The 25,906-nt window shown below is 36.0% G+C and overlaps 4 protein-coding genes across 5 annotated transcripts in view; 2 read left to right on the plus strand and 2 right to left on the minus strand.

The window, feature by feature from the left end:
* Positions 1 to 1,017, plus strand: part of LOC105157851 (midasin) — a 38,518-nt gene extending 37,501 nt beyond the window's left edge. The window contains exons 74-78 of the mRNA XM_020693051.1: positions 1 to 18; positions 208 to 376; positions 461 to 559; positions 647 to 772; positions 860 to 1,017. The exon at positions 1 to 18 is cut by the window's left edge and continues 275 nt beyond it. Coding sequence (XP_020548710.1) covers positions 1 to 18; positions 208 to 376; positions 461 to 559; positions 647 to 772; positions 860 to 892 — 445 coding nt within the window. The 3' untranslated portion in view covers positions 893 to 1,017. The remainder of the gene's footprint in view (positions 19 to 207; positions 377 to 460; positions 560 to 646; positions 773 to 859) is intronic.
* On the plus strand, positions 8,642 to 10,596 carry LOC105157787 (solute carrier family 25 member 44-like). Of its 2 annotated transcripts, none has more exons than XM_011074261.2 (2): positions 8,642 to 9,037; positions 9,127 to 10,596. In XM_011074261.2, exon 2 carries the CDS (start codon positions 9,288 to 9,290, stop codon positions 10,386 to 10,388), a length of 1,101 nt encoding a protein of 366 aa, XP_011072563.1. In that variant the 5' UTR covers positions 8,642 to 9,037; positions 9,127 to 9,287; the 3' UTR covers positions 10,389 to 10,596. The 2 variants fall into 2 exon arrangements, with proteins under 2 accessions (XP_011072563.1, XP_011072564.1); XM_011074262.2 differs by having other exon boundaries at positions 8,642 to 9,018.
* LOC105157788 (PHD finger protein ALFIN-LIKE 4) lies at positions 11,769 to 15,093 on the minus strand. The gene is made up of 5 exons (XM_011074263.2): positions 14,820 to 15,093; positions 14,611 to 14,643; positions 13,117 to 13,345; positions 12,598 to 12,733; positions 11,769 to 12,313 (listed from the first exon to the last, which is right to left on the minus strand). Exons 1-5 carry the CDS (start codon positions 14,908 to 14,910, stop codon positions 12,050 to 12,052), a joined length of 753 nt encoding a protein of 250 aa, XP_011072565.1. The 5' UTR covers positions 14,911 to 15,093; the 3' UTR covers positions 11,769 to 12,049.
* LOC105157852 (polyadenylate-binding protein-interacting protein 4) lies at positions 15,520 to 23,620 on the minus strand. The gene is made up of 16 exons (XM_020692492.1): positions 23,306 to 23,620; positions 22,403 to 22,612; positions 21,598 to 21,790; positions 21,381 to 21,518; positions 21,124 to 21,257; positions 20,740 to 20,930; positions 20,185 to 20,362; positions 19,775 to 20,095; positions 18,812 to 18,918; positions 18,578 to 18,647; positions 18,457 to 18,490; positions 17,632 to 17,948; positions 17,294 to 17,440; positions 16,679 to 16,771; positions 16,539 to 16,601; positions 15,520 to 16,023 (listed from the first exon to the last, which is right to left on the minus strand). Exons 3-16 carry the CDS (start codon positions 21,731 to 21,733, stop codon positions 16,006 to 16,008), a joined length of 1,947 nt encoding a protein of 648 aa, XP_020548151.1. The 5' UTR covers positions 21,734 to 21,790; positions 22,403 to 22,612; positions 23,306 to 23,620; the 3' UTR covers positions 15,520 to 16,005.

The following is a 25,906-nucleotide window of genomic DNA, read 5'->3' on the forward strand; positions in this document are numbered from 1 at the left end:
TCTCATGCTTATCTTGGTGTAAGATGAGATGGGTGTTGTGGGTATATTCATATCATTAACTTTCTGGATATCTTATTATCTTGAGTATCTGACTTATTGCCGTCTCACTGTTCTTTATTAGTTCCAAACTCTGCCAGTGCATGCCAACATTTTAGAAGTGTTTACTGATTACTTTTGGCATTTTGGATGTGAACAGATGATCTCGAGTTTAACATTTAAGCAAGAGAATACGATTGCGGATGAGCCCATGGCTGATCTACTGAAATATTTGAACAGCATGCTAGATGCTGCAGTGATGCAGGCACGACTACCATCTGGGTACAATCCTCTGCAGCAGCTTGTACTGATTATAGCTGATGGCCGTTTTAATGAGAAGGTACATTTTCTTCTACGATTTTTCAATTTGTTCTTTGTTCTGTGCAGCAGTTGGAATTACCCCCTTTGTTTTGTTTTGTATCAGGAAAAATTGAAGCGGTATGTGAGAGATATCTTGAGGAAGGAACGTATGGTTGCATTCATGCTCCTGGATAGCCCAGACGAATCTATCATGGAATTTTTGGTAATTTATAATTTCCATTGGTACATTCCTCTATTTTAATATACCAGGACCTTTCAGCAGAATACTAATGTGATCATGCTCTCCCAGGAAGCAACCGTTCAGGGAAAAGACATTAAGTTTTCTAAATATCTTGACTCATTCCCATTCCCATACTATGTGGTTCTTAAGAACATTGAAGCACTTCCCAGGACACTAGCGGATCTTTTGAGACAAGTAAGTTTTGGGTTAAAAGTAATCCAATTGTTTTATGAGGGCAGGAACTGGCTATGACGGTTATCTATTTTTGCTTGCATTGTCCAGTGGTTCGAGCTTATGCAGTACTCGAGAGAGTGATACTATTTATTTTTGCTTGCATTGTCCAGTGGTTCGAGCTTATGCAGTACTCAAGAGAGTGATACTATTGGGTAGTATTTCTTTTTCATCCGTTAAATGGAAGCAGATCTGCAATTGATCGATGAGAAGCCCGACCGACGGGGGGTACTCGACTCTGATGCTGAAACGTCAAATTCTCCCAGTACTGCTTTCCAGGCCACCTCGTTTCTATAGCAGCACCATACCCTTGGTGTCATCCTGAAAGACACCAGCACAGAACAGCACGTAAGAAAGAAAAGCAAGAGGCACACGGGCCCTCTGAAAGGGTTAAACTTCCAGTCTCCAAATAATATATAGATGGGGATGAAGACTGCCTAAGAACTCAAATTGATTGCTCTGGACAAGATGAAACCAGTGTTTATGATGGTATGAAGCTCGTTTCCAGATGCGAAACCATGTTTTGATGTAAATTTTTGAAAAATATATGGATGGATACGTCCTACGTAAAATCTAGCAGGTTGCTGCTGCATCCCACCCCCACCAAAATCTAAGGGGTAAAAGAAACTGTTATCCTATTGCAGAGAAGAATAATTTCTCTCCTTTTCCCTGTTCTGTTCTGTATGTATTTTGTACAAACACAACCACATCTATATACAAGAGAAAAATCAGTTCTTTTCTTCCCATTTTTGTGTTTGGTATCACTTCTTTGTAAGCACGATGATCACTTCTGAGTAAGTGTTTCTCGAGCCTATTTTAAAGGTCCTCTGAATATATTGAATTTCCAAGGTTTTGGGATTGCAAATGCATGGACAATGCCCGTTGTTTACCTTAGTAAACAAGTATCCTACTGAAGAGAGAGAGAGAGAGGAAAATGAAAAAGAGTGAAGGTGTGAAATAGTTGTTTGTCTTTTCTTGCGAGTGTGGGTAAAAATGGCAGGGCCTACGAGTAAGACAGCTTAAAAACTTCCCATGTTGTTTGGAGTACACTTACTTACCTAGGGGAAAATTCTGGATAAGATCTGACATGTCTCTTGGATAAAGAGTGTCAGCATTCTGAAACGCGTATAAAGAGCTGCATTATGTTTGGTTTGGACACTTGTAAAAAAAATATTTATAATTATGTTAAATCTGAAACGCATGTAGAGAGCTTGTAGGACACTCATACTGATAAATTTGGAATTAATTTTAAGAAATTGATTAAGAATTTAAGATTTTCGAAACAACTTATTTATCATTATAACAAAAAGAATTACACAAAATACTGCAAATTGGTGCAAGTTGTTACTCCAAAATACACGAATTTTTTATTTAACCTTTTCTGAAGTCATAACTTGAAACATCTTTTTAAAAAAAAAAAAAAAGAAATTGAGATCCGATTTCACAAGTTATGACTTCACAGAGTTTTGTTTAGAGTTTCTTATATATGTTTATGGGTTTTGAATTTTTATTATTAATTCATAATAAATATCTTTATTATAAGTTAATAATAATTATTTATGTATTAATTCATAATAAATTTAATATTTTTATTTATGTTATGGACAAAGAATTTACAATAACCAAATTGTGTGACTTACTCAAATAACGACATCAATCAAGTTTTTTTAAATAATTATTACTTATGTGTATAAGAATGGGTTGGGCCAAAGAGACCCCAAGTAGCCCAAAAATAAGAAACAAAAGATCCATGGTATACTCTTCGGGAGATCCAAGTTAGAAAAGGTCCATAACTCTCCCAGGAGGCTCAGGTCATGAGAGACCCATAACACCCCCAGGGAACTCATTGACACCTAGCAGGCATTCCCCAGAGAACAAATTGGAAAGGGAGAACCGGCAGGCCCTTAGGGACACGTGGCTCCCTTAGAGAGAAGGACTGCAGATCCAACAAATCCCCCAAGTCTGGGGTGTATCTCCAAGTACCCCTCAAATTCGAAGGGGACCAGTCGGCACCAAATCTGAGAGAGGATCAACCTTATTCAACAAATGAGGCCATGATCCCCCCTAAATCCATAATCTTCTCCATCAACCTTGTTGTTGCCTATAAATAAGGACCTCCCCAGTGGGAGAATGACATGTAAGTCAGAATATACACAACCTCCTATGGCGACATAGATCTAAGACGTGAGAACAATGGAAAATCCCACACCTTCTTGGATGTCTCTCCCAGAAGGAAGGTCCCCCTGGCATTGGAGGACCTCCCACAGATGATTACTACTTGTATTCAAGGCCCAACTTTAGCGGTTCCACCATTTTCATTACTTAATTCTAATGTTCCTACTAATTCGATTTTCTATGCATGGGGTCCTGCGACAAGACGTCCCCTCGATGAGAAAGCGAGAACACCCTCCCCCATATGAAGGTTACTCCAAGGACTAGAAGGCGCACATTGATAATCTTGAGTAGGACCTCTTGGACCTGCGGGGGCATGTCTGAAGTACCCCTGGAGGAGCCAGAGAGCACCCCCCTTAAGCGAAGAAATCCTAATGAAAACTTGAAGGAGTGCAGTTTGTCGGAGTACGACGTAAAGGGGCATGGTGTGGTATGGCCCGGGAACGCATTAGCGGAAGTGGCAAATGAAAACATGTAATAGCAAAATTTAGATGTAAAAAAATAAAAGAATTTAAGAAGTGTACCATTAAAATTCCCGGGCATTCGATATACTAAAAATTGAACATAAACAAATGAGCAACTGCCCCATATCTGACCATTAGTCTAAAATGTTGTTTAACTAATACATCAAGCAAACAAATATTATACCTTCATAAGAAGAAAAAGTAAGGACCAAAGTGCTCTATGTCCCATGCATGAGAGATTGAATGATGTACATGTAAAATGTAGAAGGAAAAACGGAACTGCATCTTATTTAATCCTTCTAAAAAGAATCTGTTTGGCTCAACGAAGATATGCTCAAATTCCATCATTCTACATCAACCATTCAAGTCATTAAACTAAGTTATGTGAACAAGGAAAAACTTTTCGGGAAGCAATACCCCTTGGGGGAAAACGGAAATCTCCTTCGGAATAATGACAATCCTACAGACATAACAATCAGAATTCAAAAGACACAAACACAAACAAATTAAAAAAAAAACTCATAAATCAATCACAGAACAATGAAAAAACGCACAATGACAACCCTACAGTCACAACAATCAGAATTCAAAAGGCACAAATACATAAACAATTTGAACAAAAACCCACAAATCAATCACAGAGCAATCAGAAAAAACAAATAATGACAACCCTACACTCACAACAATCAGAATTCAAAAGGCACAAACACAAACAATTTGAACAAAAACCTACAAATCAATCACAAAATAATCACAAAAAATATACAATGATAACCCTACAGACACAACAAGCAGAATTCAAAAGGCACTCACACATAAACAATTTGAACAAAAACCCACAAATCAATCACAGAACAATCTGAAAAAAACACACAATGACAACTCTATAGTCACAACAATCAAAATTCAAAAGGCACACACACATAAATAATTTGAATAAATACCCACAAATCAATCAAAGAACAATCAGAAAAAAACACACAATGACAACCCTTCAGTCACAACAATCAGAATTCAAAAGCCACAAAGACATAAACAATTTGAACAAAAACCCACAAGTCAATCACATGACAATCAGAAAAAACGCACAATGACAAACCTACAGTCACAACAATCAGAATTCAAAAAACACAAATACATAAACAATTTGACCCTACAATCACAACAATCAGAATTCAAAAGTCACAAACACATAAACAATTTGAACAAAAACCCATAAATCAATCACACAACAATAAAAAAAACACACAATGACAACCATAGAGTCACAACAATCAGAATTCAAAAGGCACAAACACATAAACAATTTGAACAAAAACCCACAAATCAATCACAGAACAATCAGAAAAAACACTCAATCAAAACCCTATAGTCACAACAATCAAAATTCAAAAGGCACAAACACATAAATAATTTGAACAAAAACCCACAAATCAATCACAGAACAATAAAAAAAAAAAACACATAATGACAACCCTACAGTCACAACAAGCAGAATTCAAATGGCATAAACACATAAATAATTTGAACAAAAACCCACAAATCAATCACATGACAATCAGAAAAAACACAAAATGACAAACCTACAGTCACAACAATCAGAATTCAAAAGACACAAATACCTAAACAATTTGACCCTACAATCACAACAATCAGAATTCAAAAGTCACAAACACATAAACAATTTAAACAAAAACCCACAAATCAATCACACAACAATGAAAAAAAACATACAATGACAACCCTAAAGTCACAACAATCTGAATTCAAAAGGCACAAACACATAAACAGTTTGAACAAAAACCCACAAATCAATCACAGAACAATCAGAAAAACACACAATTAAAACTCTACAGTCACAACAATCAGAATTCAAAAGGCACAGACACATAAACAATTTGAACAAAAATCCACAAATCAATCACAGAACAATCAGAAAAAACACACAATGACAACCCTACAGTCACAACAATGAGAATTCAAAAGGCACAAACACATAAACAATTTGAACAAAAACCCACAAATCAATCACAGAACAATCAGAAAAAACACACAATGACAACCCCAAAGTCACAACAATCAGAATTCAAAAGGCACAAACACATAAACAATTTGAACAAAAACCCACAAATCAATCACAGAACAATGTTAAAACGCACAATGACAACCCTACAGTCACAACAATTAGAAAATACACAAACATATTAACAATTTGAACAAAAACCCACAAATCAATCACAGAACAATCACAAAAAACACACAATGACAACCCTACAGTCACAACAAGCAGAATTCAAAAGGCACAAACACATAAACAATTTGAACAAAAACCCACAGAACAATCAGAAAAAAAAAAAAAACACACACACACACAATGACAACCCTATAATCACAACAATCAGAATTCAAAAGGCACAAACACAAATAATTTGAATAAAAACCCACAAATCAATCACAGAACAATCAGTAAAAATAGACAATGACGAACAATAAAAAAAGATTCCGAAGACAAACCCCCAACAGAGAAATAATCTAGTCAAATTACACTACAAACCCACCGTCAAGCCACAAAAGATCAAAACGTAAGGTGTAAAAGAGAAATAGTTGAATGAGCACCAAACAAACAAAAGACCGCACTAAAGAAACGCTGGAAGAAGAGAAGCAGCAAAAACGAGTGAAGAGAAACTGGGGTGTTCCTTCTTTAATTCTATCGGTTGTCTATTTATAATGAAAATTTAGCCGTTAAATAAAAAAAATAGCCGTTGAATCTTGAATCAAGAAAATCTTCGGTGATTTTCCTTTGAAGAGGCGGGAAAGCGCAAAATTCATGTGAAATTAGCCGTTAAAACATGAAGGTATTTTTGGCCTGATCTATGAGGAGACATGCGGGGTTCTCAAAATCTTCCTTACCTACATCGAGCACGTCAGGAGGAAGATCGTAAATGCCATGGATTAGTTTATGCTCTGAAGAGGAGTTTACATAGTGTTTGAATTTGTGTTTTGAGTGTTTTGTTTTGTATTTTAGAGATAGATAGAAAAAAATAAAGATAAGTAAGTGTGTGTTGAAAATATATGGTATGTTTGAATTTGTGTTTTGAGGTACTTTAAAATATTTTAAAATAAGTGGTGTAGGTTTGATGTTGGAATTTGGGAGACAAAAATCATTATTCATTGTCAAATCATATATCTTTTATATATATTTTTATATTAAATATGTATATATAATATTTTTTATGTTTAATGTTGTATTTTTTGGAGATAAAAATTATTGTTTATTGTCAAATCATGTCTCTTTTATACTATATATATAAGTGTATATATAAATTATAATATAAGAAATTGAAAAACAAAAAAATACACATATAAGGTGTAAAAATACAAAAATAAAAATTAGGTTATGTTTTATCTTGTCTCGAAAAATGCAAAAACATAAATCCAAAAATAGTGTTAGGGTTTATTGTTTTCACTTTTGTGTTTTGGTTGGGGAAACGGAAGTCCTTTGCTGTCAAGAAAAAACAAATGCGAAAAAAAGGGTAAAGATGGATGGATTAGTGTTTCTTATTTTAATGTAATTACTCTTTAGTTTTTAGTTGAACTTTTTGGGTGGAAAGCTAATGATTTGATGCTAATAAAATCAAGATTTCTTGAATATTATGCTTAGCCCTAAAAAAAAACGGATACTTTTCCTTTGAAAATAAATTATAAATTATTTAATTTGGTTCCTTATGATACTTACAATTTTTATTTGAGTTAATTAACTTAAACACCTTCTACAAATATAAATTATATTTTTTCCAACAAACCGAAAAATTACATTTGCATACCTTTCGATAATTCTTTGTTTATAATTGCACTCATTTATTAGAGTTTGAATAAAAAATATTATCGTCAGTAAGTAAAAATACATAAACTTCTAATCTGATCCATCATTCAATATATTTCATTCCTCGACGGCTATTTTTTATCAAATAATTATAATTTCGGAATGATTATCTTTTGACTATATATGTTATGTTTGTCCCATTATAAATATAATAATATTAATAGGTAGTTCTGTTGATAAATTGTATAACACTAAATGATGGGTAAATTTTGGAACGATTTATTTTTTTATGGCTATCAATAATTTTCTTTTAAAATTTAATGAAAGGGGCACAATTATAAATGTGAGAGCAGTAGCGTAATTTTCAAATACTTATAGAAAAAAAGTATAATTATGTATTCTTAAAAGTAATGTGGGTGTAATTAACCATTTCTATTTTATTGTATTGTATTCGGACTGTTGTACTTATTTATAGGTATTTCAAATATTTTAAAATTATTTTGTGTTATAATTGATATTCAAATAGTTTACTCTCATATTGAACTAGATTTTCTTGAAAAAACAAAATACTATGTTGTATTTAAAATTTTTTAATAAAAGAAGTCATTTATTGTGAAGGATATCATCATTTTTTGCATCAATCCTTAATAACAATTGTGAAGTCCTCTGAATATTTTGAATCTCCAAGGTTTTGGGATTGGAAATGCAAGAACAAAGAGAGTTTGGAGCGAAATAGTTGACTGTCTTTTCTTGCAAGTGTGGGTAAAAACGGCGGGGCCTACGAAACTTCCCATGTTGTTTGGAGTACACTTACTTACCTAGGGGAAAATTCTGGATAAGATCTGATATGTCTTTTGGATAATCTCCCCACCTGCTTTAATCCACCTCATTATTATTTTAAATTAAAATAAATTATAGTTACCTCTCAAATTATGAATTCTTTTAAAATAAAAAAATAATTATGTACTTCTTAAACTGTGAACTGAAAATTATTTTTTTACTTTCTCTTTAAAGAAAATCTTTGTAAGAAAGGAAGGTGGAATGCAATAAAATATTTTTAACTTTTTTGAAAATATGATTATAGTTCAAAAAGTGTATATAAATAATAAAATTATAAGATAACTTATAATTTTTTAAAATAATAAAAAATATATATTAAAATTTCAAGAAACATAGCTGTAAATGTAATATACGTTTTGAGATAGTTAATAAAAGCAAAATAAGAGAAAAATACGTGCTACTTAAATTTGATGTACGTATAAATCGTAATTGTATAAATAATTAAAAATTATTAATGTCAATTATAAATAATTTTCTTAACCGCTTCACCAAACTATTCTTAAGTTCAGATAAATAATTTTGATTATTATGTTTGAAAATATTAATGTTAAGCACATCGCAACTTCATCTACTTCTTCTGCTCCTCTCTCCTCTCTCTCTGTCTCATGTCACTCCCATGGACATGCCCCCTCTCTAACACACCACACGCACTCCCGTATTCTGTCTCTCGCTGTATTTGTCCTATTTGTAAAGAGTGTCACCACTCTGAAACGCGTATAAAGACCTGATTTTTCTTGGCAAGATCCGATGTTACCGGCGACTCTTCAACTTCCGAGGCGAAAATGATCACTTTCCTTGTAAGAGCTCTCGGGAAATGCTAAGCCCCTTTGCTGTAGTTTACTACCAGTCCAGGACATGGCACCATAAGCGCCAAAAATCGGTTTACCCTCCTTCATATGAAGCCGTAAAGAGTAATATCGTTTCTCTCTTGTAAGAATCCATACGAATTTTATACAGTAAAAGGTCAAAACTTTATTTATACCTTTTTGATTTGGGGGTTTTTCTGTTTGGATGTGCAGGAAGTTGGCAACGCTTTTGGTTCTTTAGGATTTTCAGGAGCGTTGAAAAATTACTGAGCTAATATATCCTTACGTATATTGATAGGAGTTTGTACATACGAGTGGATAGTTTAGGACTTTGAATTTATAACTCTTGAAAAATACTGGCCAGAGAGGAGAAGATGAGTTTGAGTAGTGCGGCGGAAGAACCAACAGCCCAGGAAATTCATATTCCAGCAGATATAGAGTGGCAAATGCTGGATAAGTCCAAGTTCTTCTTGCTTGGCGCAGCCTTATTTTCTGGTGTTTCAGCCACTTTATACCCTGTGGTCGTGTTGAAAACCCGGCAGCAAGTTGCTCAATCCCATGTTCCCTGCGTAAGAACCGCAATTTGCATCATGAGGCATGAAGGGATCCGTGGATTGTATAGGGGATTCGGAACCTCATTGACCGGCACTATCCCTGCTAGAGCTCTGTATATGACTGCACTTGAGGTTACCAAGAGTAATGTGGGGAAGGCTGCCGCTAGGCTGGGGTTTCCTGAGCCTACTTCAGCGGCTGTGGCCAATGCTGTGGCCGGATTGAGTGCTGCAATGGCGGCACAAGTGGTTTGGACACCTGTTGATGTAATCAGCCAAAGACTAATGGTGCAAGGAAATGGTTGTGTTGGTGGTGGACGAGTTCAGAGTGCTTTTAGTGCATTGCCGTGTAAATATGTAAATGGGGTTGATGCATTTATTAAGATTTTGAATACAGATGGGGTAAGAGGATTGTATAGAGGATTTGGGATATCGATTCTGACATATGCTCCATCAAATGCTGTTTGGTGGGCCTCTTATTCAGTGGCACAGAGGCTTGTTTGGGGTGGAATCGGGTGTTTCCTTTGCAAGAAAGAAGAGGAAAGCCTTGACAATGGAGTCATAACTGTGAGCAATGTTACAACTAGTGGTACTAATAATGGATTGAGGCCGGATGCTAAAACTGTGATGGTTGTTCAAGGCCTGAGTGCAGCCATGGCTGGAGGGTTCTCAGCTTTGATCACAATGCCTTTGGACACGATCAAGACAAGGTTGCAGGTTTTGGACGGCAATGAGAATGGTAGAAAGGGGCCAAGTTTGGGGCAGACAGTGAGGAATCTGGTGAGGGAGGGTGGATGGATGGCTTGTTACAGAGGGTTGGGTCCAAGGTGGGCTTCTATGTCCATGTCTGCTATCACAATGATCACTACATATGAATTTTTGAAACGGCTGTCAGCAAAGAATCAACAAGAGTTGACATTATAATTTCACACACAGACAAAAGTAGTATAAAGAATAAGGTTCCTTTTTTTCTTTGTTTTTTATATTTTCTTATGTTTTGACCTTGGTGATATTTCTGACCTGGTTTCTTTACACAAAGCCATAGTTTCCTTTTATTTTCTTTGTAAATAGCGCTCTGTTTATCTCCACGAGTTATATGATGAATTTAAGCAATACCCGGTTTTTCGTTTCACCTATAAAGATGTCTTGATGTGTAATCTGCTGCACTGGTTCTCTTTAGTTTATGTCAATGCAACTATTCTGTATACAACTATCTATAACTGAATAAACGTTGGAGTAGTTTAATTGGGGGGGGGGGGGGGATTGTCGGAGTTATTTGAAAATCTTTCGAGTTTATGGGGAAACACCAACCGAAGCAGAAGAATTCTGCTTAAAAAATTCTACAACTTGCTTTCTTTCTCTTGGAATATATTTGTTTGGGGTGGGGTTGGTTTGTAGTTGATAGAGACTGAAGTTGGTTATCCGGTTTGTCTTAGTCTTGACACCTTTTTTATCTTTTTTTTATAAATGTTTGTTTTTCGGTTACAGCCGTATATATTACGAAAAAATTTTTTATCTAAATCAGATTTGATTGGACGAAATCAGTCACATAACAAGTATAATACATTTATCATGCAATACGTTATTTTTTTTAAATTATGCACCAATTGTATAAGGAATGTATTACACTTACAATAAAATTTATTTATATTTGACCAAACCCAACTAGAGTTAAAATTTCTGTGAAGAAAACGGAAGCCGGAACAAATGATCCATGGAACTCCATTGATGATAACCCTTTCTTTAATCAAGTTACAATATTGAAGAAGAAGAAGAAGAAGAAGATTCAGTCTATTACAGAACGTAGCAGAGCTCTGCTTTTATAATCTAACCACCATTAACAGACTAACCTCTCTTAACTAACTAAACTAACTAAGAAATGATGAAGTAAATGAATGACACACTCGCAACTAAGGAACTCGAGATTACAACTAATATAAGAAATAAGCATGCTACTGCAAGTGACGCTTTTGTAAGAAATGAACTGAGCACTTCTTCTGCTAACAGAACGGAGCAGGCACAGGCATAGAGGGATTACTGGAGGAAAAGCATGGATCTTTACAATTTCCCATATGCTACCTTTCACTTCAGTCTCAGCAAATTGAATACTGAATAGAGAAAAACATTATAATTTATTGTATCATAGTTTTTGCTGACAGGTGTATTAGGACCTCTCCGTTTAATCTCTCTAGTCTTCAATAAGCAATTCGCCGTTACCACATTATCTTCATTCATACATATTGCTCTGAGATATTCGCAGAGGGCAGAAGAGATAAAGTCTGCTCTGGAAATGGAATTATGATCTCTAATTTTTGATATACCACTTAATAAATGCAGATAAGGCAACGCGCTTTTCTCACCAGATTATGAGAAACTGGAATACTATTTAACGAGAAATATGATAGTTCTACTAAATCAGGGTACTACTACTGACACTACAACAAATAATCTATACCAAGAACGAGAACCCCCAATCCAGAAATACATTCATTCACAGGTTAGCACTGAATGACCTGAACAAGAAAGGACCTAAATCGACCAAGGCAGTAAATAGAGTCTTTGGGGCTAAAGATTTGCGGTCTACATTAAGGGCGAGCTCTTTTATTGCTGCATGAAGGACATTTGTACTGCTTGATATGCTCAGCTCTGGCAGGTGTAATCTTGACACACTTGCCATGAAACCATTTCTCACATATATCACAGCAAATCCAGAATTCATCTGATGCATAGTTCTCCCCACAGGCACCACATAATGTCTCTCCGTGCTCATCGTCCTCTTCCTCATCCAAGCCCTCTTCTTCATCTTTTGGCTGTGACTTCATAATTTTGACATGAGTTTCAGATGTTCGCTGTCACCAAAAGAGCAGAGTAATAACACCATCAAAAAGTTGAAGAAAGGTGAGGATAGTGATGAACATATCAACACAGTGCAATAGGATATATATAGTCTAGTTTACCCCCAGGAAAAAAAAACCCTAAAAGTAATGCTGAAATTCCAGGATGCTAGACAATAAGAACTAATAAATACCGACAAAAAGGAATCAATCATGCTCCCTTACATAAAGACCAATGTTAAATCAAACGAAGAGAACATATTGCAGCAAAACAAATAGCCCCCTGAGTCTTTCCTCACCGATTTGGAGTTTGACTTCAACTTGTTGCTACTATTATTTGAGACTGAAGATTTCTCTTTCTGTTGTTTCTTAGCAGCACCAGTCACAACTTCAAATACAGTGGGGAGATCATTAATCATGTTGAAAAGCCGCTTCCTGCACCATGAATTAGCTAGTCTCATTAGAGCACATGGCATACATGTCGGTGAATGAGAGGGAGTGAATCATAATCAACCACACAGTTGGTTTCACCAACAAAAAAGAGAGACTTGAAACCAGGTTTCATCATATATGATCATCTCCAGACCAACCAACATCCCCTACAAAATAAAAAAAGGTCACATATATGCAACCTAGGATCAATTTCTGCAAGTGATCAAGGCTTTCTATGAACAAAGCGACATTGACCACATGAGGGTACTTTGGCACAAAATGGAAACTACATGGAACAAACGTGAACAGAATCAATATTTTACTGCTTTCAGTGTGAAACTGTTTAAAAACGATTTTGAGTGTCAGACGAGAAGCAACAGACCCACCTGTCAGCTTTATCAAATCCGAATCTAGCACCAAAATAGAAGGCGACAGCAAGCAACCAAGCATCACTGTGGACAGCTACTAGAGATAACCAATCTTTTTCTTGCATCCCATCCCTAGCAAAGTTAATTCCCAGAGCAGGCTCAGGGAGTTCAGGAGGTACTTCCTCAGCAGGCAAATTGACCTCCCATTGCTCACTAGGAAATCCATACAAGCAGAGATTGTCCTTCTCTGAGATGAAAGCATGAAGAGTGAGTATCAACTGTATAGACATATGGGGAAAGAACAAAATGGCAGGCTAATAGCCTGAGCATTAAATGGTAGGGGAGAAGAACACGCTTGGAATAAATGAGTAGTGTATCATAGTCTAGTCTATCTGGCATCTGATACTGATAAAAGTGGAATGTGTCCATTGGGAAAGCATACGCCTCATAGTATTGAAGATGGATTTTGTGATATCTTCATAAATATATCAGCATTGAGTGACAAACATGATGTTCAGAATAAATCCACATGTCGCAGCAGTGCGCAAATAAATAAATCAACTGACTTTGCATAGAAGCAAGCCAAGATCAATTTTCAATTTTTCTCATAACATAATTTCATGTTCTAACATTTTTTTAAAAGAAAAATAGTCACTAGCTAGAACAGGCTCCCTTTAATGCTTATAATGTATAACAAGTATCTTCACAGGTAGAGACATACAATTCAACTAGATATGATAGACATTAACTATCTGTAAGATAGGATTGTTAAACAAGATCTGAAATCAATATTTAGAAGTAATTGCAAGTTGCAGTCAGCAACTTGAAGTTCTAATGGACCACCCTAAAGAGCTGAGAATGAATCACAGTTACTTCTTAAGGCAATGTATCCACCATGTTTATACAAGCCATGATTAGTGTACCATCTACAAAATGTCCTTGTGATTAGCACCTACCATACCATGCTTTCATGCCTCATGCACACTATATTTCTATAGCCGTCATAAACAAAATACAACCAACAAGAAAGAAATAAAAACTTGTATTAAAATTAAAAACTACACGAGATACAAAATTTATAGCTCAACAAGATTACTTCCCAAGGTGCCAGAATTGAATCAGATCAAGCAACAGTGAAGAGTGCTACACTTAATCCCAATGCACTCTCATCTTCAATGCACATTCTAGTCAGAAACCACAGTTGCAGATACACATAAATCTATTCCTTAAACACACACACACACACACACACATATATGTTTTCAAAGATTCACTCAGCATATAGATACTCCACATGCCTTAGCACTGATACTCAAACCAAAAAAAAGAGAAGAATAAGAAGAAGAAGAACAATAACATTATCAAATCAATTTAAGCCCATAGCACATTCTCTCTTTACTCTTATCAGTGAAATTGATATCATTTTTCCAGAGCAACTGGTAGGCAAACATGTAACCAGTACCTAAAATACCACAAACAAGATAACAGCCAAAGCAGATGAAGAAACTCTACCAGGATCGCACTGCTGGAAAAATTCTTCAACGTCTGCAGAACCAAGAAAACAAACAAACACGTCAAAAAGAATTAATAAAAGAAGCAGCGAAATCCGGAAATAAACCAAAAAACTCAAAAACATAGAAACACAATGAAACAAAAGCATTTCACACTCATAAAAAGCTAAACGGATTAAACCAAAAGACAGAGAAACAAAGAAAAAAAACCTGTAGTAAGCGCTTTGATGAGTCCAGCTCTTCGACCCTTAAAATCCCTAAAAACTTCTTCAACAGTTCGAGGATTGTAGCCAGCCTCCATTCTCTTCTTCGCCTTTAAAGGTCTTCTGGAGTTGTACTCCGCAATTCAAAATGTTGGGAAAATAGTTGTGAGGTGGGGTTTAAGAGTAGGGGATTAGAAAATAGTAGTAAGAGTAGTAGTAAAGTCTATTTCTTTGAGAGAGAGTGAAATTGAAGAGCGATGGGGCGGATTTGAATCTAATGAAGATGGAGGGGTTTAACTATATTTTAGAGTTGGGCTATGAGTCCGAGAATATATATATATATATATACATATATTTTTTTTATATATTTTCATTTATTTATTTTGATGTATGACTACAAAATATAACATACATTTCATATTATTATTACGACTATTTATAAATATCCTTGTTTTTCCCTTTTTCTTTTCACTTTGTTTTTTATTTTTTTGGCTATTTTTTTTTCTGGCTGATCGATAAAATTTTATTTAATTTATAGTAAAGTTCTTATAATGAAATGCAATTATTATCATTATTGTTTAATTTATAAAATATTTTTTTCATTTGTCCTTTATCCCATGTGTGTAAATATATCTCCTGAAAATTTTACAAGATAACTCCCCACTGAGAAGACAATGTATGATGCTACACTACTAAAATATGTAAGATTAACACAGGAAAACATCCACCCGCAACATTCACCATCACAAAACTCTTTAGAATAACAAACACTTAACAATTCCCATGGTCACAACTTCACCTATATCTGAAATCCCAAATTTCACTCCAAAACTCACAGATCACACAAATTTATCACCGAACATACTTGAAGCAAAAACAACAAAAAATGAAGTTCATCATCATATAAGCCCACATCTAAACTGAATCATGAACCAAAAATGATATAGGAAGGTGAAATTTGAAGTGCTTTAGAACACTATGAGACTTCAGAATGTGGATATGCACTGGCATTGAGAAGTTTTTGAAAAGGGAGCGAATCTCCTATTGGCACACAAGGTCGCCAGAACTGTCAAGTATTTTGTCAGCTGATGGGTTCACACCAAAATTTTTCCAAATAATGCCGTTTGAAATTCTATCTGCCACCAGAAACAGAATCTACAAATGATATTTGCCAACATTCATTCGAACTCCCTTCATTTGTACGGCATTTCCTGCACAAATATATTAAATGAACCAATAGTCATTACCAAGAATCTGTCAACCAGACATTAGATCCATTAGCAAAGCAGATAAAGAAATAGATGAGTAACACGTCTCCAGAACAAAATCGTCCACTTTTAGATAGGTTGGAATGCTTCAGTGACCATGCCATAAACAGTTAACTGAAGCTAAAAGTACCAACTCAGAGGCTCACAGATAAATGTAATTGAAATTTTGGTAACAATCGTGCTATAACCTCTTTTAAGTTGGTATCTGCCTAGAGTACTTCATTCTCAGCATTAAGTTTCTTTTATTAATGTAAAAGAAACCCAGGCGCTTCCACAAACAATCATTTTTCAGTTTTGTTCATTTACCAAAAGGTAGGTATGGTAAACCACACTGGGTCCACGACATTTCTTATGAAGCTTCTTACCGTCATAACAGGAGGATTGTACTTTTTTATTGTAAAGGCACCTGTCAGAACATAGAAGAGCAAAGGAATAAGAGGAAGAAACAATTATCTTACGGGGGGATAGATTGGCATGTATAAAACTGGCCGAGGCTGTCCCATTATTATCTGCTGTCCATACTGCATCAAAATCCAGTTAAGTTATCATATTTTACGATGAACTACAAGCAGAACCAGTTCCCCAAAATACGACAAACCTGTAGCCCATTTGGATGATAAAACGGCTGGGGCATTGGTGCAGCCTGTGGATTGTATATAACAGGTTGCTGTGCAGCAATAGAAGGTCCAATCTGCAAAATACATAATTAGCCACACATCAACAGTATAAAATAAGTAAATGTAAGCAAGCGATAAGATCATAAATGAAAACAACAAAGAAAAAAGAAAAGGAAGGGAGGGATTTGAGAATCCTTTTTCCTTGTTTTCAGTAAACAGTTCTTAAAAGTCTGATATTCGGTTACCTATCTATGCAGAAATAATTTCTGAACCACTAAGCTTTTATCTTATCAGTGAACCTGCTCTATCTCTTTTTGTTTTCTTATTTCGGCAGATACTATAATAACTTGTTTCCACTTAAAGGAACTTGCCATCGAATACTACAATAACTTGTTTCCACTTAAAGAAACTTGCAATTGAAGGGCTCATCAAACAGCATCTATAAGTTCCTTATACCAAAATGCAGTTTCTGTAACTGAGGTCAGCTCAATTTGCAAAAACATGACATAATGTTAGACCCATTATAGATGTGTGCCTATGCTTCTGGACTCCAATAAAAATGAAAAGCAAGAGGGAATACAGGAGCGTGTACGCACCCCAATACCAACAGGTACAGCATGCATATGTGTAGGAGCAGTCATGTTAGCTGGATAGTAGAAGGGACCATCAGAAACTGGAGAAGAAGGTCTTAGAGGTGTGTGCGACGGGATGAAACTCTTTGCATTAGGGTTTAATTTAAATTCCTGCAGGACAATCAAGAGGAGCCAGTGAATCAGAGAAAATACATTAGGCACATGACAGAAGTATGAGAGGAAGAAGGAGCTAATTGGTGTACTCTTAATGCTATGCATGTTATTTGCATGTAGAATGGGTAGAGATCTTGCTACACTGTGAACACCACAAATTAAACATAAATCCGCTCCTGTTGTCCCACCTTAGCATGTGGATTGAGTGTTGACTTCTCCGACGACAAAGAACAAACAGATGAACTTGGTGACAGTCCCCGGCCAGCAGAAGTTGAAGTAGCACCTCCTCGATCGGAAGTAGATGATGCAGAACTACTGGGACGTGCAAGAGAACTAGTTGTTCCTTGTGTCATGGGAGAAGCAGCACCTTCTGATAACGCATTAGAAGAGCTCGCCTTTTCCTGACCTTTGGATGATGCATGTGCTGGATCAGATGCAGTGGCATTCGGAGATAATCCAATCTTATCACAGCTTTCTTTCTTTACTCTCAGAAATGAGTGTTTATCTGCAGACACAATAATATCAATCTTAATGCAACTTTAAAGATGAATGACATGGCATAAAGGGAAAATAGATTTAACAGAAGTAAGAGAGCTCAAACTAAAACAAAACAATAGAATACAACATGGGACAGCATAGGCCCACCATAATGAGAATCTATATCAAATGACTATATTGTAATACAGACCACCACAGAATCATAACTGAAGATTCATATTCTAATATATTCCACAGAACTTTGCAGGACTATGCTGATCAGAAAAATATAGGTAAAACAAAAGGCGCCCTTCATAATCAACCAATCTCCCTTTCGAGTAAGAAACCAGCTGATGACGATAATATAGGTAAAATAAAAGCGCCCTACTTTTCGACCAAGTCCCTTATGTATAAGAAACAAAAACTTGGTGAAAAAATTGCCTCCTTGCAGATCATTATTACAGATGGACAACTGCAATTAGGGTAAAGTTTAAGTATGTGACCAGCAGAAATAAGCCGGTTCTGACTTTACTCACCGTCAGCTTTTGATACTTGGCTCTGATCATGTGGCTGCACAGAAAGGAAGTGATTCGGATACCCATCAGCAACATTTAACAATAGAACACCATCCAACTTCAATGCATTCAACACACTCACCTTTTGCTTTTCTTCATCCTCCTTCGGGTAACTAGTGTCAGCATGTCCAATCATTTGGCTATCATCAAACCTACATCAAAATATTCCAAATTAGGCACTTAGTAGAACTTCATTCAGGAGCTAAATTTTAAAATCATATAGCAAAATCTCATCCATCCTGATTACAGAAAGATCATATGAATATTTGAGATATTTTGGGCATTAACACATTATGTATTCTGATGGTACAAAAACCTGCAAGCATCAACTGCAGACCAACTTTTAGGAAGCTGTTCAGCTAACATCTGTAAAGCATGACTCTCAGAACCTGGATGGTATGCGTCCCTGCTGATTTCATAAAGTTAATAAAGTAATCACTAGTTGGTATTTATATAGTTTATATTATATAATCAAGATGAAAATTTGAAAAAGATTCATAAAATGTCGTTAGAATGAAGGATGCAAGTAAGGGAAGAAAGTACAAGATCTAACTCAAATTAGTTTTGTAATACAGCAGAGAGAAAGAATAAAGTACAGACAACTGGAAAAAATCTCTCTAACTATAATAATTAGGTCAAACTCCAAGCAAGTTAGAACAACCTATTTGAGACCACCAGCTCTTGTTTAAATTATTCAACCACAGCAGTGGTACTGACTTCAAGACTTCACTAAAAGCAAAATGTTTGTATAACAGCTTATATGCTCCTTTGAGCAAGACATTAGGATATGACGCCCTGAGAGATGGAACAATATATATATATATAAAGTGGAGGATATTTCTTCCCCCTGCAGAAATTAAAGAACCAATCAGTAGCATAACTCCGAAACATGTACCTGGTTCAAATTTAGTTCATCAATGTTTGGCTACAATATTAAAACAATTACTCATCACCCCACCCAAAAGAAAAGGCACCAAGACATACATAAAAGAGTTGACATCAGATTGAATGAAAAATGTAGCTATAAGTACAGATTGCTGTTACTGGCAGAAAGATAAGCTAGCGCCTAGCAGGAGAAGAGTGTAGGGGTAGGACAGTTGGCCAATGGAAGGAACAAAATGTATTCCCAGCTAATTTGGGGAAACAGTGCAGGCTGTTGCCTCTTTGTTCTGTAACAAAAAAAATCATTGAAAATATCCCACTCCATAACCATTCTAAAGCTTTGATAATCAAGAGAGGAAATAGATAAGGGAAGTGACGTAAACGGAAAAACCACTTAAGTGGGAAAATAGCAAATGACCGTAAAGTAGTTATAATGCCAGGTATAATGACAAAGAAAGACATTTTTCGAAATTAGAAATACCAGCGATGAAGATCTGGATGATAGTTGAGTTCCATCTCGGGCATTCCCAGGACTCCTATCTACATGAGTGTCACCTGTAAGAGAACCAGAGACACCTCCAAATGTTTCATTATTTCGTGAATCCAATAATATGTCCTCAATCTCGTCATATCCACTGTCATCGGCTCCGCGGTAGACCGACGAAAATCGGGTTTCTTCATCCATTTCAAGATATCCATCAAGTTGAATACCTCTTTCCTAAGGAATCAACGCCACTGAGATGAATGCAACAGTAAACAGAAACTAAAAGGAATATGAAAGAACAGTTAATCAAGCGTCAGTCTTACCTCTGCCAGATGAAAATCAAGGGTATCCTCACCCTCAATCTCTCTAGCTATCCGTAAAGCTTCTCTTTCCAATTCTCTCATCTGAGGGCCTCTCTCAAGCTTTGTTGTGTAAAGCTCCTCATTGAAGGTGCTCTTCACTCCAAATAAAGTTTCATTTGCTTCAAACTGATCCCAGCCTCTGATATTCAGATAAAGGTATTGCATCAGTGATCAGCCCAAAAAAACATCAGATAAAGAAGGATGACTGGACCACCTACAAGAACTTTGACAAGGATAAAGGATTTAGGGGCACTGAAAATGCTTTAAAATAAAATCCTTGATCTTGGGGCTTCAAAAAATTAAACAGAACAACATAAACTTCTATATGATTTCAAAAACAAATATTGCTCAAACTAATATATGGTTGTCTCTGGAACAGTGATTGAAAGCACAATGGAACATTCTTCACAATTTTCAGTAAAAACAAAATTAACTAATTCTGTCCTATCTTGTCATGTATGCCATGACAATCCATCATATTTGTCCAATATTCAAAAAAGAAATGTGCTTTCCAACCTATTCCAAGGACCATCAAATATATTGTCCAGTTCAGGACACCCAGGATCATTTTCATCGGGGACCCAATGCTCCAGCTCTCTCCCAACTTCTACATATCGGGATTGTGATATGCAGGAATCTGTCATAAGCTCTCGCTGCTTTTCATTCTGGAGCTCATTTGTGAACCCATCCCTTGTTACAGGAACGCCCTGTTAAGTAAGCTAGTTTAATATTTAATTCCAACTACAGAAAGCCCTTTCTACAATATCTGCTGCTTTACAATCAAGAGGCCATGAAAAAGCTGATGGATAACTACCTGATGGAGAATTTACACTTAGCAACCCAAATTTGGCATAAAGAATAAAAATTACACAATCATATGACAGTAAGACTTATTGGAACCTTTGCTATCACTTGCACGAGATCCTCAGCAGGTATAATCAGAGTCCTTGAAGGAGGACTGGTGTGAGAATCTGAAATACTTTTCTGTCCCCCAGAACCATCCTTAGTCGAGTGTGCCATTTTCAGAATAATTCCTGTCACCACAAAAACATTATATGTTGAGTAAAAAATCCAGTTTGCATATGTAGGGCCCAAAGTGGGGCTTAATCAGCCAAAGGTACTCTTACATAAATTTGTGCTGCTACATTTTGACATACCAAAATCCTCTGCATTTGTAGCATGTAATATTCCAGAAAATACAGATCCATCCAGCACCTGCACTTCCACTGGATGTCCGATGAGGCTTGTTGTTGCATATATTAGTCGATCGCGTGAATTTGATTCAAGTACCCTTCCTATACTTAAATTTACTTGAATTAGAATACACTACAATACAATTTATAACCAGACTAACAGTAAGGAGACAACTCTCACCAAAACTAGCCAGGCCAGAAGTTGTTTTCCCAGTCTGAAACTTACAATCAAACCTAGGCGCAGTATTTTTTTCAATTTTATGACTGCCATATCCATTAGGAGAAGATCTGGGTTGCACAACTTGCTGCATGTTCATCTTAATCGGTATAGTCAAGTATATCCAAACAACTTAGACCCAGGTTCAGATAATAAACTGCAATGGTAAAAGAATGCACAATGAAATGTCTTTAATAAGGCACAAATAATAGTTGATTACAAAGAGAATGAAGCCAAAATAAAGACACGAGGACGGCCCAGATTTCCAACGGATAAACTTCACATGGTAATGGCAAAGATAACAAGACGACATCAGCTCAAAAACTTCTCGTGGCAATACCAAAGATAACAAGACAACATCAGCAGTCAGATTTATCCATTAATCATATGCGTGAAACACAACAACCCTTCATCTCCCTCCACATACAGTTTGCTTATCTTACGAGCAAGTGGGCTAAGGAATTGGTATTTGAGTTCTATAACTACCGGCCATGCTTGAAACAATTGAAAAGCCAGGAAAAGTTTTTTATGGTTAATAATTTACTGCAGGTGATGAAAACCACACAAAGAGCAATTTTTGGACTTTTCCACGAATTTATATATTTCTTTTGTGGTGTGGGAATATGAGAATTTGGTAGAGGGCCAGAACTCAATAAACTCAAGCCATTGACAAAAACAAGGAACCTCGTGATCTTAACATATTTTCAGTAGGGATGATATGCTGGATCATATGGTCCATATCTTCTGATGTTCCAAAAGTTACACCTACCTTTCACCTTGAATATCAACGAAGCAAAACTCAGTCTGAAGCTCAAGCAACTATGTAAACAGAATCAACTAGTGGAAAGAGCAGAAGCAGCCCCACGTGTTCTCATGCAGACAAATGTAATGGACGGCAATATTATAATGACCTGCTGTAGATGATTACTCAATTCTCAAGATGTAGGTAATGCAGCACGTTCACACTCTGCAAGAAAATCTGAAACTCCTCAAGTCAAAATGCTATTCCGTAAGTTCCCCAAGTAAAAAAAAAACAGGTGCTCAAATACTTCCAACATTTCAAAATTTTTAGATATAAATGCATCAGTTATTTAAACATGAAACGGTTCTGGAATGAGGCACATCAAACATGGAGAAAAGAATGGGCATAGCTCCCCTGCATATTGAAATACTGGCTAAGCATGCATCAACAGATTATGAAGTACTAGCTAAGCATGCATCACCAGATTATGCATAAAAAGCTATGGCAAATAATTGAAAATCGACTGAAGTGAGAATAGGAAAATTGGAACCTATTAATAGGCTCTAGTAACAACCGTCAAGAACAAAAGGGAAAAGAGAAAAGATAAAGATAGAGAATGGTTTATAAGGCATCCCACAACTCAACTATAGCTATGCAAAAACAAGCAACAATATACATAAACTACTCCAGTATTGCACAATCGTCCAAACTCCAGATGAACATCGTCCACACAATTTTTCTTTTTTACATTGAGCGATGGCATTTATCGAAAGGGAACACAAACAGTACTAGAAAAGATATAACAAACTAATGCTCGACCAAAAAACCCTAGGAAAATCCTCCTCTAAGCAATTGTGATCTAACATTTGAATCAATACATATAATTACAAGTTACTGTACATGCATGGAAAAAACAGGTAAGATGCTTACAGGTAGAGAACAAAGAGAAAATTAGAGAGAGAGAGAGAGGGGGGGGGGGGATCTGACAGAAGGGGTTTGATCAGGGAGGAAACGGCGTCGTCTCACTGTGTGGTTTAGCGGTTACCGCCCCGGCAAAACCGGACCCGGATTAGAAAAGAAGGACAAATGAAATGATAATGAACGGCATTCTGCAATTATTTGGTTCTGCTGCTCACTTCTCTTTTCCGCCCGCGAGAAGTGAATCATTACCCGGCGCACCCGACCCGGAACGAAGCGGATTTCAAAATAGAGAATCTCTTTTGCTTTCAGGTCCCTCTTAACTCACGTAATTGTATTTTTCAACTACTACTGTTACTATATAATATAAATTTGACTAGAGTAGTTTTCTTGATTTCAAGTCAAGACGGTCCACAGAAGCTTCTCTCGCTTTAAACTAGCCGTAATAAACTTTTATTCTCTCCCGCGGCCCAAACAAATTTTAACCTTCCCCCCACCGCCCTTCGCCGCCGGCGACACCGTCCTCACCAATACCTTCCTCAGAGCCAGGCGATCACTTCGCCCTGATTCTCTTTCCATCCTTCTCTCCCCGATCTTCTTCAACCTCACCCCCGCCACCGTTTCTGCCCTCCTACCGGCGCCGGAGCAACCTCACCTTGCATGAACTGAACCTTTCATGGCAGACCCTCACCCTACTGAACCCCCAGACACCAACCCACGCCCACCTCCAAAAACACCTGCTGCTCCTCCAACAAAAAGATCTTACGCGAACACTGCGCATAACTCATACAATGCTCAATTCGACCCCAGCAGAGCTGCGAAGAAATCTTTCCAAAATGTTGAAATCAAAACCATGGGCACAGCTACTTCATTTCGAGGTGAACCTGTCATTACGTTCTCTAAAGAAGAGACTGAATTGCAGGCAAAGAGACTTAAATTTGCCTCATTGGTGAGTTCTCACATGGCTTAAATTTCCTTAAGAACAGATTGATTAAACTTGACTTTGTTGCTATTAATCTGAAGCATGTTCTTATCCAATTATCTCGTGAAGAAGACTATTCCAAATTATGGTTGAGGGGTGAATGGCTCTTTTACAGAGTTATTTAATTTTTTATTACAAAAAAAAAGAAAATTATATTAATATATTTATTTTAAATATATTTATATATATATATATGACGATATTTACTTATTTTTCGTGGACTGGGTCAGATATGAGTAATTGCTTTAAGCAGATAATCACTCCCCAAGATGTTTGGGCTGAATTAATTAATTAGAAAATTCAGAGCAATGAAATGTGTATTATGTATCTTCTTGTTCGATTTTCAATCTTAATATTTTATATGTGTGTTTGGTGGATGGGAGGTGGCAAATTAAAAGGGTAAAGGAAAAGGCAAACACGTTGATCAAATATGAATTATATATATGTATATAGAAGCTGAGTGGAATCAGCCAAGAATACATTTGATTCCACACGTTTCTCACATAGCTACTTATGTTGTTTGGTCCATCCATTACTTGCAAGGAACCTGTCCATGATAAGGTTTTTGTAGATACTATACTCAATTTTTTACACATTCGACTGTTATTAGGGTGATTGAAATTATTTAAAATTATATTTATCAGTTTATTGTAAAAAAATACGTCGAAAAAAGTGTTTTAAATTAATATTTCTGCTTTTGAGCTGATTAAATTAAATCATGGGGGCGGTGCCTTTCCCGACCCTAGCCTGTTTCCCGTTAGCCCAAAAAGCGTTAGGGGAACAGGCATAGTTGAGGGGAAGGTGCAGCTCCCCCAGAGAGAGCGGGAAATCGAGAGAGTGACCCTCCGGGAGGGACACGAACGACAGAGTAAGGCAATTACACGAATGTTGCTAAATTGAAGGAGAGCGACTTCAAACAGTTTTCTACCGACTTCCATAGCTTATAATTAGTAAACTTCAATTATTAGACTGTTTTTCCCGATCATTTCAATTTCTTTTTTTTTAACTTTTATCTTTAATTATTTTCAACCACTTGTAATTTTCGTTGCTGCTTAATTTCACTTTTTTACTTATATTTTCAAACATTTTTAACTTTTACTTTTGAGCTGATTTAATTAATAGCAGAAAGTTATGAACGGTTTCCCACCAACTTCCACAGCTTATTAGTAAAATTTAAAAACTTTATGGATACTCTCAAAATACACAAAAACTTCATAATTCACCACCAAAATGCAAAAAATTGACCCATGAATAGATTTTTTTTAAAATTATATTAATAAATTTAATACGATGGGTCAATCACTGGCCGCGGCGATTGTTAAAAATTAATTATACATAATTAAATTATATAAATTTATTTAAACGATAAAAAAAGGAAAACACCTAAGTCGAGATTTAATTTTTATATATAATATATATTATACATATACAAATATATAATATATATATACATATATATCATATATATATAAACATATATATTACAAATATATAATATATATACATATATATCATATCATATTTAAATATATATACATATATATATTTACACATATATATAAAGTGCCCCACTTTTAAGTGGGGCACTTGATGAGGCAACCCGACTTGAAGTCGGGATTCAAAATCCCAAC

This window comes from Sesamum indicum, linkage group LG3 (genome assembly GCF_000512975.1).
Source record: "Sesamum indicum cultivar Zhongzhi No. 13 linkage group LG3, S_indicum_v1.0, whole genome shotgun sequence".
Classification (NCBI taxonomy): domain Eukaryota; kingdom Viridiplantae; phylum Streptophyta; class Magnoliopsida; order Lamiales; family Pedaliaceae; genus Sesamum; species Sesamum indicum.

Bases quoted from the DNA above. Each gene is read 5' to 3' on its own strand.
- LOC105157787 (XM_011074261.2), top strand. From the start codon at position 9,288: ATGAGTTTGAGTAGTGCGGCGGAAGAACCAACAGCCCAGGAAATTCAT.
- LOC105157788 (XM_011074263.2), bottom strand. From the start codon at position 14,910: ATGGAGGCTGGCTACAATCCTCGAACTGTTGAAGAAGTTTTTAGGGAT. The intron at 12,734-13,116 runs GTGGGTCTGTTG...TTCATGGTGCAG, and splicing joins GGATTTGATAAAGCTGACAG to GAAGCGGCTTTTCAACATGA. The intron at 12,314-12,597 runs GTGAGGAAAGAC...TTTTGGTGACAG, and splicing joins TGAAGTCAAACTCCAAATCG to CGAACATCTGAAACTCATGT.
- LOC105157852 (XM_020692492.1), bottom strand. From the start codon at position 21,733: ATGAACATGCAGCAAGTTGTGCAACCCAGATCTTCTCCTAATGGATAT. The intron at 20,931-21,123 runs GTTCCAATAAGT...CTTACTTAACAG, and splicing joins TCGTGCAAGTGATAGCAAAG to GGCGTTCCTGTAACAAGGGA. The intron at 20,363-20,739 runs GTTGGAAAGCAC...TCTGAATATCAG, and splicing joins TTTGATGGTCCTTGGAATAG to AGGCTGGGATCAGTTTGAAG.